General features: G+C 38.5%; 1 protein-coding gene across 4 annotated transcripts in view; it reads right to left on the bottom strand.

Annotated features, from left to right (window-relative positions):
- The window catches only part of PLA2R1 (phospholipase A2 receptor 1), a 44,145-nt gene that overhangs the window by 20,474 nt on the left and 11,113 nt on the right, over positions 1-12,558 (bottom strand). For all 4 annotated transcript variants that reach the window (XM_030017973.2, XM_030017974.2, XM_041124239.1 and 1 more), the window contains 6 exons: positions 11,038-11,195; positions 9,515-9,622; positions 4,323-4,435; positions 2,080-2,249; positions 802-1,004; positions 449-594 (listed from right to left, as the gene is read on the bottom strand). In XM_030017973.2, the coding sequence (XP_029873833.1) occupies positions 449-594; positions 802-1,004; positions 2,080-2,249; positions 4,323-4,435; positions 9,515-9,622; positions 11,038-11,195 (898 nt within the window). The remainder of the gene's footprint in view (positions 1-448; positions 595-801; positions 1,005-2,079; positions 2,250-4,322; positions 4,436-9,514; positions 9,623-11,037; positions 11,196-12,558) is intronic.

Genomic DNA, 12,558 nt, shown 5'->3' with positions numbered 1-12,558 from the left:
TCCTTAGCTACTTCAGAAATTATTTTTTAAACAGTGCAAATACCTATATTCATTTCTTCTTGAATTCAATATATCATTCTGTAATACATTTCTTAAATTTTTAGTAACCTTGAAGTAAACTCTGGTTTTCCTACTAAAGTGTTAAATTATACTTTTAAAGATGAAAACATTTAAAATAGGATTAAAATTGCCAAACCTCCATTTCAACAGGGAATGTTAACACACAAGAATATCACTTTGACATTAACAGTTGCTCAACACCTACTACAAAGATTACCTTCAAAAAGAATCATATTACAGTGTTGCTAATACACTTCACCCATTTCTAAGTTTGCTAGAGACTTCTTCAGCCACTAGAAAAGAGGACAGAAGAACCTAAAGTGTAGATTATTTTTACGTATTAGTATGATTAAGATAAATCTTGTTAGTGTTAAAAAAATACATTTACCTATCAAAAATTGTGTATAATAAATTGTTTAAAAATGTCTCTTCATAGATATGGCTAAAACTAGCAAGATGTGCTCCAAAATCTTGGCATAACGCTTCTGCTTCATCCCATGTTCTTCTCATCAGAACTTTTTCATTGTGAAATATCTGCAATAAAATAAACACTGTCATAAATGTAGTTGATTTTGGAGAGCAGTTGTTTCAGAAACCCATAAAAATCAAATATTATTTGCAGTTTTTCCTACAGTAAAGCCATGTATATTCCAAGTGCAGTTCTGATTCTTAAGACTTTCACTCACTTTAAAATGCAGTGAAGGATGGTAACAATTAATTCAAAGCAAGTTTGTCACATACCTTGTAGCAGTTGAGCAGATTAGCTTCTGACTCCCATCCAAAATAGCAGGAACTCAAATGTTTTTGAAAAGTAAGTTCAGGTTCTTCATAAGAATTGATTTTTTGCTTGCACAATGACATTGCTTTGAAGTTCTTACAGCTTTTCACCTCCCAATAACCAATAGGGTGCTGCCCTCGCATAGCCACACATCCTCCAGAATGACCTAGACATGGGAATAAGTGTTGAGTATCAGCATAAAGCATTTGCATTTTGTGATTTTTTGGTGAAGTGACTGTTTTATTGGCATCAGGTTCTGGATAAAACCTCGATGGACTTACAGAAGTAGCAAATTCTCTAGTCAGTGACCGGTTTGTAAGCCTGTCTTGGCTGACTTGAGCTTGTAAAATGAACCATGACGAAGGGTTCCTCTCACAAAACGCAGCAGATGAAATACAACTTAAAATAGTACTTTCGCTAACTGCAGTAGTGAAGCAATAAACGTAAAGAGCCTAAAACTGAGAAGCACTTAGTGAAATGGAGTGTCTTTATTATTATGTCTCTATTCTCAGGTATCGCCAAGAGGTTTACGTTTCAAAGGTTGAACAACTATTTCATTTTTTCGTTATTTGTTTTCTTGGAATGTTTTCCTTTGGACTACTATAAAACAAACAAAATCAAACAAGCAAACCAAGTATCAGCAAACTACAGGGGAAAAAGAAGAAGAAACTTCTACAGTGCTTATTGACAGAAGTGTATCTAGGGCAATCTCTGCCCTCCTTTTTTCATAAAAAATGCAAATTACAAACTGTGACCGTTACCAGATAAAATTCATGACTTCTCTGGTACTTTTTGCTCGGACTCTCAGCAAGCCCTGATGGCGTTCTTGAAAGGGCCATAAAGAAATGTATGAAAAACATCGCACAGAAAAAAAAAAATTTCAGGGATTAGCTGTGTCTGCAAGGAGAGCATGGCTGTTACTTTCCGCCCCACCACACCAGAGGGTGGGAAGAGTGACGTCCAGCATCCTGCCACAACCGGGGAGCCCATGATAACAGCACCGGGGTGGCAAGTGGGGAGGGAAGCTCTGGCTTCTCCACAGCTGCCATCTCATCTAACTCAATCCATGGTAGGAAGTTACAGAGTTGAGAAAAAATGTAAGTTTAACTCTCTGCTCTCTTGGCCAGGCAGGGAGGAAAGGACCAGGACTCTTCAGTCACTGCTAAGCCACTGGTGGCAGGGGGAAGAGAGTGCACTGCCCCCCTCCAAGCCGTTTCTTTTTTTATCAGCATGTTACTCACGTGGCTGGTACTTGTTCCAGTTTGTGTATCTCACAGAGTGATTCTTTCCTGCTGTACTTAGCCAAAAGTATTCTCCTGTGTTGTTAAGGTCTTGCAATCCTATCCAAAAATATGTTCTCTCAGATTTTACCATGCTACGGATCATGCTGTTGATAAAAGCTTGTTCAAACCTTAATAAAATAATAAAGACAAAAAGTTTATTGAATAAAATAGGTTAATAGGTATTTCAGTGAATAGCTCATGAAATGATTTAAGTTATGCAAGAAGAGAAAAATATGTAAGAGATACTTAATTTTTTTAATAGAATGCTGTGGGGAACTTCAGGCACAAGTCTCTAGCATAAACCATACTATATCTTCCCTACTTTTTTTTCAGCATTTGGGCACACAGAAGAAGCAGTAGATTAAGATCTTACAAGCTCAATGCTTGAACTACAAGATGTAAAGACAGAATATATGAATAATGCACAAATAAAAATAAGAAACTCCTTGTATGAAGGAGAAAAGATAGCAGGGTCCGAAAAAGCTACAGAAGAAAGAAAAGAAAAATCTCTGCACAGAAGTATCCTATGGGAACCGGACACACAAACCAGCGCTAAGAAACCCGAGTTGAAAGACTCAAAGCACTAGCTGATCTGACTACAGAAGGAATCATTTTTTCCTTCTTTAATTTCATTAAAGTTATGCAAGAGATTTACACCTTTTTGCAAGTAATAACTGTTGCATATAGTAACCCATTGGTCACTTAAATGTAATTTATTCAAATATAATTGGTATAGCATTATACAAAAATGCTTCAGGTTATGAGCACATTTAATCAGCTTCCTATGAAAATACATACAGCAAAATAAATTCCCAGTTTGGTAAAGACTTATATGACTTCTTGGTTTCACGCATTGTGAAAAGAACGTCTAATACCATAAGGATGACATTAATGTAAAAAACAGAATGTATCTGTAATACTGAGAGTGACTGAGAACTTTTACTTCATTTTCATTTCCTCTGCATGTTCTCTTTTTATATCAACTCTCCTTCCTTTACAACCTACTTTTTAATGAATCTTTTAGTATCAATACACTGAAAAGTTTTTGTGTTTTTCACACCAGAACAACAAACCTCAGCAGTAATTAAAAAAAAAGCTAAACTAACAACTAGCTTCCTTTGCCACTCCCAATATTGGAACTGGGAACTAACTTCATGAACAGTGATGGCTACACCCAGTAAAAATCAAATAAAAAGAAATAAGCAGAAAAAAACGGAAGACGTGCTTCCAGTGATGTGCAGAGTGCCCTCAGCTCCCTGTGATGTTTAAGCTGCAAATGCTCAGCTGCAAGAATTTGTCCTTTATCCTACCCATAAGGATTACTGTTGTACTGCAGTACAGCACTGTATGCATTGTGCACAACCCTGAAACCACCTGGCAGGCCAAATTCCCATTGATGCAAATCCTTCTGTGGGGTAGCCTGTGTTTTCCTAAAATTCCTAGCTATCATTCATCTGATTGCTGGCAGTTACAGTACCTCCCCTGTCCTAAAGGGAGGGGAGATTTCCTCCTTACAGGTTTTTTTACAATAAATACGCGAAGGTTAAAGTATGCATGTAATATATCTATGAGTATGTCTATAAACTTTATTAGGAATCCAACATACAGGGTAAATCACAAAGACAGCAGAGAAAACCCAAGCATCTGGACATCTGCAGAGGAGAAAACCTTTGCTGAAGCTGAAGCTGGAATACAGGTAAATAGGAACAAAGCAAGGGAAGACAGACCTCAAATGCTTTCAAACATTTAGTCTCTCCCCCTATTTGCTGAGAACTCACGTAAAATGCATACATAAATACAAACATTTATAAAATGTTAATTGATTTGGATTTACATTTGATGTATTTTGATTATAAAAATTAAATACATTTTCATTTTTCAGAATAGTTTCCAAGCACACTAATAAAGTTTCTTAAAGATGTTACATACCTAGAAAGCATTTTGTTTAGATTCCTGCATGCTCAAATGTGTGCACACTGCTGTAAGTGTTTATTAGCCTAACAATTGCTTTTTACTAAATTTATTTTCAATTAAAAAATAAAGCAAAGCACACCTTTGATTTTAGCCGGTGTTAGTAATTATGTTTGCCTCCCACACAAATATTATTTCATAACGGTAATATCTTTTGCCATGCAATACTTTCTAAAGTTAGAATAGCTCTTGTTAGAGGTATCTTCACACTGTCTAATAGGGTTAACTACCTGTTTGTTACTGATACAAGTGCAGATGGGCAGAAATAACCACTGGAAGCATGTTCAAAACTTCGAGGGGTACTGTCGATTTTGTAACAATATCCACCATGTCTTTCCCATCCCTTAAAAGAAATGAACATTATTTTATAGATTATTAATTACTATATAGTTGTTAAAAACTCGATCCCCTTTTGTACTTTCTGTCTGATCATCACGGATGTCCCTATAGCCCTTTTCCTTTCTACCGTGGTTCAAGAGTAGTTACCCTCAAGGTCACTGAAAAAGTGGGTAAATTTAACAAAAGTTTCAAGTTTAAATCCTCAAATTGTGCAAAAACTGGCTTCACACACACACACACGATAACATCTTTAATGGGTATGACAAAAATGTGGGCAACAGCTAAGGCGCTCTCCCACATACTACTTTTGTTTCAATTTTATACTTTGAATATTGTTTTACTGACTGGGTTTTGGGGAGCTATGCCAGGCCCCTCAGACAGCCATCTCTTTGGCATGAAGCGTGTAGTAGCACTTGCTGGTTTCCACCTGTGGTAACTTGTTGCTGATACCTAATACCTGAAGTGCAAGGTAAACACCGCCATGTCAGATTCAGTTAGGTTGTTATAAAATGGATTACAGCTGCCCTTTGTCTTCAATTGTAAACAGAAATATTTCTTCCAGAAATTGCTGGCCTTTCATACAGCAATGCACTCTAGTTATTTACCTTTTCTCAGCTCCCTTTCTCATTTTCAAATAGAACTTGCAAATAAAATAAAACAAAACAAAATAAAATAAAATAAAATTTAAATTAACAATCATCCTACTCTAATAATACAGAATTAAAATAACACATTTTCATGGTTTATCACATAAGCCAGAACACTGGGTCAGTGGTCAGCCTGCCTTACTTCTTATTATTATTAATCTTTTATTTCTTATTATTCATCTCTGGGCGTCCAGAAAATGCCACCAGGACTGGTGTGAATTCTGCCTGCGTGAGTTCACGCGGCATACCTGCCTGGTCATCCTGCATGAGTGTTTTAAATAATCAAGAGAATTAGGAGATAACAAACCATCTCTGTCTAAACTTGAAGCCGCACACAGACAGGAGAATCAGCCGATCTCGCTTTGCCTCTCCCATGAGGGAGGTGCTGCTTGCAGGGGAGCTCACAAAGCAGCACAACAGGGAGCAAGCACAGCACCCAGGCGGGCACCATCAAACGCTGCTTGATGGTGACGTTAACAGCAAAAGGAGAAAAAAGGGGCAACGGATAAGCTCTTTTTCTGCTATCCATCCTCGGGTACAATAAAATGTACAAGAAGGTGCCGCAGACTTACTCAGGACAGCAATCAAACATTATGCGCAACCTTCAGCCCTGCTGAATCCGAGGAGGCAAATTTCAGCTTCTAGTGCGGCATGTGTTTGCTGTCAGGGTAGCTGACATCTCTGCTGCCTTTTACTATCATCCCCCTTCAGTGCCTGGAAGACGGCTGGGCCCAGCCCTCTGTACGGCACGAAAGCAGAGAAGCAAAACAAGCTGTAGTATCTTTTTCTGTGGTTTCACCTGAAAATGCCATGTACGCATTGCTCAGACGCTGGCTTTGCAAACAAAAATAAACTGGGTTGAGGCTCTTCCCTATCTCCCTACCAACGAGCCGGGACCTCCCCGAGGGAAGAACAGGCTGGCAGGTGCCGAGGCTCTGCAGCGGCCGGGGACCCAGCGGGCTCCCGGCAGTCCCGCGGGGGACACAGCAACACCGCTTTCACTTTGATGTGTGCTTAAACGCAGGGAATGGGGGCTGGAAGAGGGCTAACTATTGACCAAAAAACCCTCTACGGGGATGTGGGTAAGAAAGAGCAAATGTCTAGTTTCCTTCAACTGCAGTTCTTGAGTGATAAATGCACTGGTTCGAATGAAGCAAAGACAATCATCCTGACCTCTCGGAAATCTTAATCTGGAGCAAATAGCACTGCATAACCTTCCTCTTAAAGCACTCTTGGTGCCTAAAGACTGGAGTAAAGTAATTTGACGCTAATCTTTACTTTAAAAAAAATAACAAAATTGTGGAGTAACTGAAGGCCAGTAAGCTTGCATTGAGGGCAAACACAGATTGAGAAATTCCAAACTTAAAAGGCTGCACAATTGGTGAATAAAATGGCAGATGGCATTCTGTACGGATAAATATGAAGTGATGCACATGGGGACCTCCCCTGCACCCCCCAATCATTTCATGTATGAAGTGAGGGACAGCTACCTCACTCTCTCTGTGCGGGAATGAGATTTGGGGGTTATGATAGTTAAGACCCATGAAACATCAGCTTAGTCAAAAAGTCAAATTGAACCTTAAGAATTGTGTGGAGAGAGAGAACAGAGAAGGTTACTCTGTCCTTTTAAATTCACTTTTTGCCCTTTTTTTGAGTTCTGACCTCCAATCTCAGAAAAGAATATTAGAAAAGAAGGGCATCAAGGATGATGAAATGTATGGAGCTGCTTCCACATAAGCAGTAACTGAGAAGACTGGGACTCTTCAGCCTGGAAAAAGCAGATGCCTTAGGGAGGGTATGACACAGGTCTACAAAATGGTGAGAGCCATGAAGGTGGGCGACTACTTCAGTACAAGACCTTGAGGACAACAAACAAAGCTAAGCTAGCAAGAAGAAGGTTCAACATGGAAAGCAGGTGGCATTTTTTCATTCAAAGGGTAGTAGATTCATAGATGTCCTCACTAAGTAATGTGAACGCGAAGAGTTCACGTGAGTTCAAGGGGAAACCAGACAAGCGCTTGGAGGGGATACCCAATGTGGGCTGTTAGATACACAACTCTTAAAAGGCTCAGGAAATCCCCTGAATGATTGGGGGTCAAGGGAAAACCAGGGGAAGCATTATCTGTATTTGCCCTGTCCTGCTCTTCCCCAAACATCACTTGCAGCCACCTGTGGGAGGCAGAACATGAGGCTGGATGGACCCTTATTCTGAGCAGCTGCCCTTCTGCTCGTCACGAGGTTTTGCAGCCTTAATAGCAATTCTCTTCTGAAAAGTGCAATTCTCTTCTGAAAAGTACAATTCTCTCCTGTTACAACAGTCATAAAGACAGATGCTCAATTTAGTACTACACTGTTATCTTTTGATGCACTAACTAAAGTGTAGAGGACCAGAGAAAGTCACCAGTACAAATACAGTCAGTTCTGCACACAGAAACCTCCAACTCGATTATCAAGGAGCTGACAGCTCCACAACCTGTTTCAAAAGCTGGTTGAAAGAAAATGCTTAAAACTGTTATTTCAGTGTTGGGGAAAACTGCCCAGAGAATCTGACCTTTGCAATAAAATACTTATTCTCAGTAATAGCCTGCTGACTAGGAAAAAAGAATAGTTGACCTGCTAAAGGAAGAAAGCGCTTAGCACTTTTTATGTCTTAGGATGACAGAAGTGTAGGAAAAAAAGAGCTCAGGTTTCTGGTAACTTGATATGGACATACTGTAAAAACTGCAATCAGCAGAACCACAGAAAATGTTAAAGGCTAGTTCATATGATGCATAAGTTGTAAAACCAACATGAGATGAAAGCTCAGTAATAACACATAAGACTATAAAGCTTTAGAAAAGCAAACAACTGTGCCTGAGGCCAAAGCTCCCTGAGAATCTACTAGCAATCCAACATGAATGACAGTACGAGGTTAACGAAGCAAAAGATCAAATGTGAGAAACGCCAACAGATATTCTGTACATTTAAGGTAAGTCAGCAACAGAAAAATGGGGGGGAAAAAAAGGTAAATCTGGATGACATAAAGACTTAGTCCTGGAAAATCAGGCCTGTAACTAGCAACAACATATACACTGAGTGTTAAAAGAAAGTGAGGTGTCACGACAAAATGTCTGAAATCAAATGTAGCTTTGAGTAAGCTTAGTACTGACTTCTTTTGATTAAATGAATGTAACTTTTTTCCACATTGGAAAGAAAAGGGTCTATCAAAACCAAGGGACTATAACAGGCTTCAGCATCTGTCTTTACAGGGTGTGAAACATCAACAAGCAGAAATTTATCCTAAGTAGCAAGTTTGCCCGAACAGAACAAACTACCTATGACCAGTGACTCAGTCTCTTGAGTCTCGATCCTGTGAGGTACCAGAAGTTGACGTGCTGTCAAGCTCCTGACTACAGCTGGAAGTCTTGATGCTCTGCACATTTTTCACATGGTCAGGACTGTGACAAACCTTTCTTACACTAATAACACACAGAATTCTTGAGTGATGAAATACATTGGTCCAAATGAAACGAATGCCGTTACCCTAAACTTTTGGAAATGTTAAGCTGGAACTTCTGCCTCCATAATGGTATGACCAGAATGCTGGGTCTGACCACTGTACGTCTGGGGAAAGACGGCATCCAACTCCAAAGAGTTCAGCTTCAACCGTCTTGTAATTCAACTGAACTCGTTGCGTTTCTTGACTTCTCAAGAAAAAGGACAGGAAATTAAAAGAGGAAGACAATGAGCTGCAGAGTAAAGCAAGTTCGAGAAGAGAGATTTTTGTCCATAGAGGAAGAGGTTCACAAAACTTCCCCAGAGTTTTGAATAAAACACAAACTCTGCAAGTTTGCTCTTTTCACACTGTGAAAAGGACCTGATGGCAAATAAACCCATATTTTAACACGTTACCTTTTACTACCAGAATGCAGAGCCTAAAAGCCTGAAAACCTGTTGCAATGTCCTATTTAGATAGCTGTGCTCCTTCCCATTTGTGCGTGAAAGCAAAAGGAATGCTAATGTACGAGTGGAAGAGTTCACTCTCTGTGTCAATGAAACTGATTGTTTTTCACCCTGACATTCCATTTCAATGTATGAAAACCATGTGTGGGATGAGGCATCATATAACAGCCATTATTTGCACAGATGGTGGACAAAAGGGTTTTCACTTTTGATCTAGAAAGAAATAGGAACGTGGGTCACAACCGCTGACAACACAACAAGCCATGAAAGGCATCTTGGGAAAGCTTTTAATCTTACATTAAAATTTAGTTTATATAGTTTTAAGGCAAACAATGAGATTTTTCCTAGCAAAACATGCATGTCTTTATTAACAAGAAAAACTAAAATTATCTATTTACATCCATATGTTCCGTAGCTACATTTAGAGGTTTCCTATATAATTCTATTTTATTAGTAAGGCTCTAAAAACAAACAAAAACCACAAAACCCCTTACCTCTGGACAACTTGATTCCAGTTCAGGAGAGACATTATTAAATTCCCCTGCTTTTTTGCAAATGTAGAAAGATCTGTCTTCACATTTTTTAACCTTCCAATGTCCTTCCTAATGGAAAAAAAGAAGTATATTCTGTACATACTTATATTCTCATGCATTTCTATACACACATTAGATTACAGTCCCTCCTCCTGTTTTAACTTTTCAGTAAAACCAAGTAATTTTTCTCACTCTATTCATTTATTTATCCTTCGATGGACCATTTATTTCTATCAACACTGTCAGCAGGACTTTTCAAATCAATCATACAAAAGGGTTTGTCTCTTTGAATCACTCTTTGGGATGTAATGCATCTTAATTGACTAACAACTATGGCCATGCCAGAGCACTTACTCTTCAGCATAGACAGGAACTTTCTGCCTATCTATTATAGTTCTTCATAAGATTAATTTTTATATTTGAACAGTCCTTACTCAAAATATTACAAAGTTTGTATGATACAATTTTCAGACATCTACACATACTGGACATGTACCAAAACTAATGCTTGAAGAATTTTATCTTGAACCTCCTTTTCCTTTGTATCTTACGTTTTCATTTGTTTGTTTACACTTGCAAACTGAGTAAAATATGGTTTTGGGTATCTAAAACCCACAATTTTACCAAAGTCCTATTTCCTGCTTCCAATGGGAACCCACTTTTCCAGGTCACTGTAATTGTCTTGGCTTTCCCATGAGTTAATGATTACAACCTGGACCCACTACTAGAGAGACAACAGAAACTCTTTTTGATAGTTTTCACACTTAGACAGAATATACTTTACAAAAAGAAAATGGATTATAGTGCTACTTACATAAGTCATGTATTAGTGAATATAAGTATTGTTAATTGTAAAAGTAAAGTAAATTTATAACCAAATTATGAAAAAACTGACAGTGCCATGAATACCAATAAGACAGGACACAGCGTTATTTGAACATCACTCCCAGTTTTACACCACCTGACTGATCTGGGGTCAATCTTACTGCTGTCAACTTCTATAATTTTCTGTAGATCTAGACTACTACCTGTTTTTGAAAGATGCTACGTAAAATTTATAAATATTGACAGCAAGATAAAATAGGCACAGCTGACAGTTTTTCAAAACTGAATTTGAAGCTTTCAAGACCAGAACTGATGCGTCATAAATTGATACACAAACTTGGATTTTAAATTACTTTGTCTTTATCAAAATACCTACTCATATTTGTTCTCTTCCATTTGGCAAGCTTTATGTAGGTAACATTTTTTTATTGAACATAAGCTCAAAATCTATGATTAATTTTCTGTGCATCAGTGCTGCAAAATACATTGGTTTCTAAAGGCTACATTGCATTTATCACAACATGAATATATCAGGAATCAAAAACCAAAGTCATACTACAGGTCATGGTTTAAAAAAGTACACACAGTGAGAAAATAAATTATTATGAGCTAAAATAAAAGTGTCTGCCTAATTCTTTCAAAAAGAAAAGGAAACTTACAGATCCTTGTGCTGAAACACAGAGTTGTCCTGTTCTTTGAAAGGTGTTAGGTTCCTGGCTGTGCCAGTTAGAGAATTTTACTGGGGTGCTATCTGACCACTCAAAAACAATGGGGGTGTTATTACTGTATAACCCAATCCATGTTTCAGTTACATTTTCTGTAAAAGAATAAGTGAGTTCAGATTTTCATGGTGAAGAAATAATGCCTGTTGTTCCTGCAACATCAACACCACCATTAAAAATTATTCATGGGATTTTCATAAGAATTACCTTTTTTCAGGAAAAAAAAAATAGCTGTAATAAACTTTAGGAAACCTTACTGATGAGATAATGTTCTACTGCCCTTGAAGACTAAACTGTTTCCAAAATAGATCAACATACACAATAATATGCTTTGAAATCCTGAAAAATACAAATCAAGAGCATATGCACTTTTTTTGAAGTTCACTGGGCAGAAAGCTTGACATGGAAGAGAAAGATCTCTTCTTATAATCTTCCATGGCACACTCAGCTTTAGGCTTCTCTGAGTGACGTTTCTAAGTTCCAGCATCAGCACAGTTGTAGCCACAGTGGCTGGCAAACATAGGAAAGGCAAGGTTTGCAGTTTGATGTAATGTCTTACTGGACCTGTCTTACTTGACCAGCTACTACAGCCAGAAAAAGCAGACAGGCTTTCAGGCATGTAAGCCCTCCTCCTGAGAAGAAGCCTGAAGCAGGTCTGAAATAGAAGCAGCAGACTTTGAAGCTGAATACAAGCTGAGAACAATTACATCTATCCATTACAGCATCTCTGCAAATTATGGTATTTGGTATCTCTGGAGAGTGTTAAAAGAGGTGAAGAAGATGATACAGTGGTTAATCTCCTAAGAGAAAGACAGACAGGACAGCAGAGAGGATGGGTGGCAGAAGGGATGATAATGGGAGATGATGTCCAGTAAATCCAGCGTAACACACCACCCTGCAACCACAGCTGATGGGACAGAGTTGATAAAACACGTCACTGCGCCCCAGCTCTGGGAAGCTTAAACTCATGGCCAAACTGTGCAGCTCTGTCAGCACACTGGTGTCAGCTGGAGGCACAAAATATTCTCTTTGCCGCTGTTATGACAACAAAAGTCTTGGCATTGCTGCACCAAAGAGCTTTTGTTCATTAAGTTCCCTGTGTAATTATGCTACTTCTTAGGACAACGTGGACTAGTAGAACTCCTTTGATACACCCTGCTGCCATCAAAGGGGACTCTGTCAACATACTAGCAGCAGCAGCAGCAACTTTGCAGCACGGACAAGGCCACCTTGAAAGCAAAAGATACTCTGAATGGTTGCTTCTAAGCACAATGCTTGCATAAGGATGATGACTCAATATTTTGCAACAGTTTGCAAGGAACCAGCCAAGAACAGGAAAGAACAAAAGCTACTGTATTTACTGTGTCCCCACTGTGTTTACTTTGTTGATTCATTTCTTATATTTTAAGTATGGTTATTGGAGAAGGTGATGCTATACATTTTTAAGACTCCTAGAAG

Source organism: Aquila chrysaetos, chromosome 6, assembly GCF_900496995.4.
Source record: "Aquila chrysaetos chrysaetos chromosome 6, bAquChr1.4, whole genome shotgun sequence".
NCBI lineage: Eukaryota > Metazoa > Chordata > Aves > Accipitriformes > Accipitridae > Aquila > Aquila chrysaetos.
The sequence above is the reverse complement of the archived record's forward strand: the minus strand, read 5'-3'. Positions and strand labels throughout refer to the sequence as shown.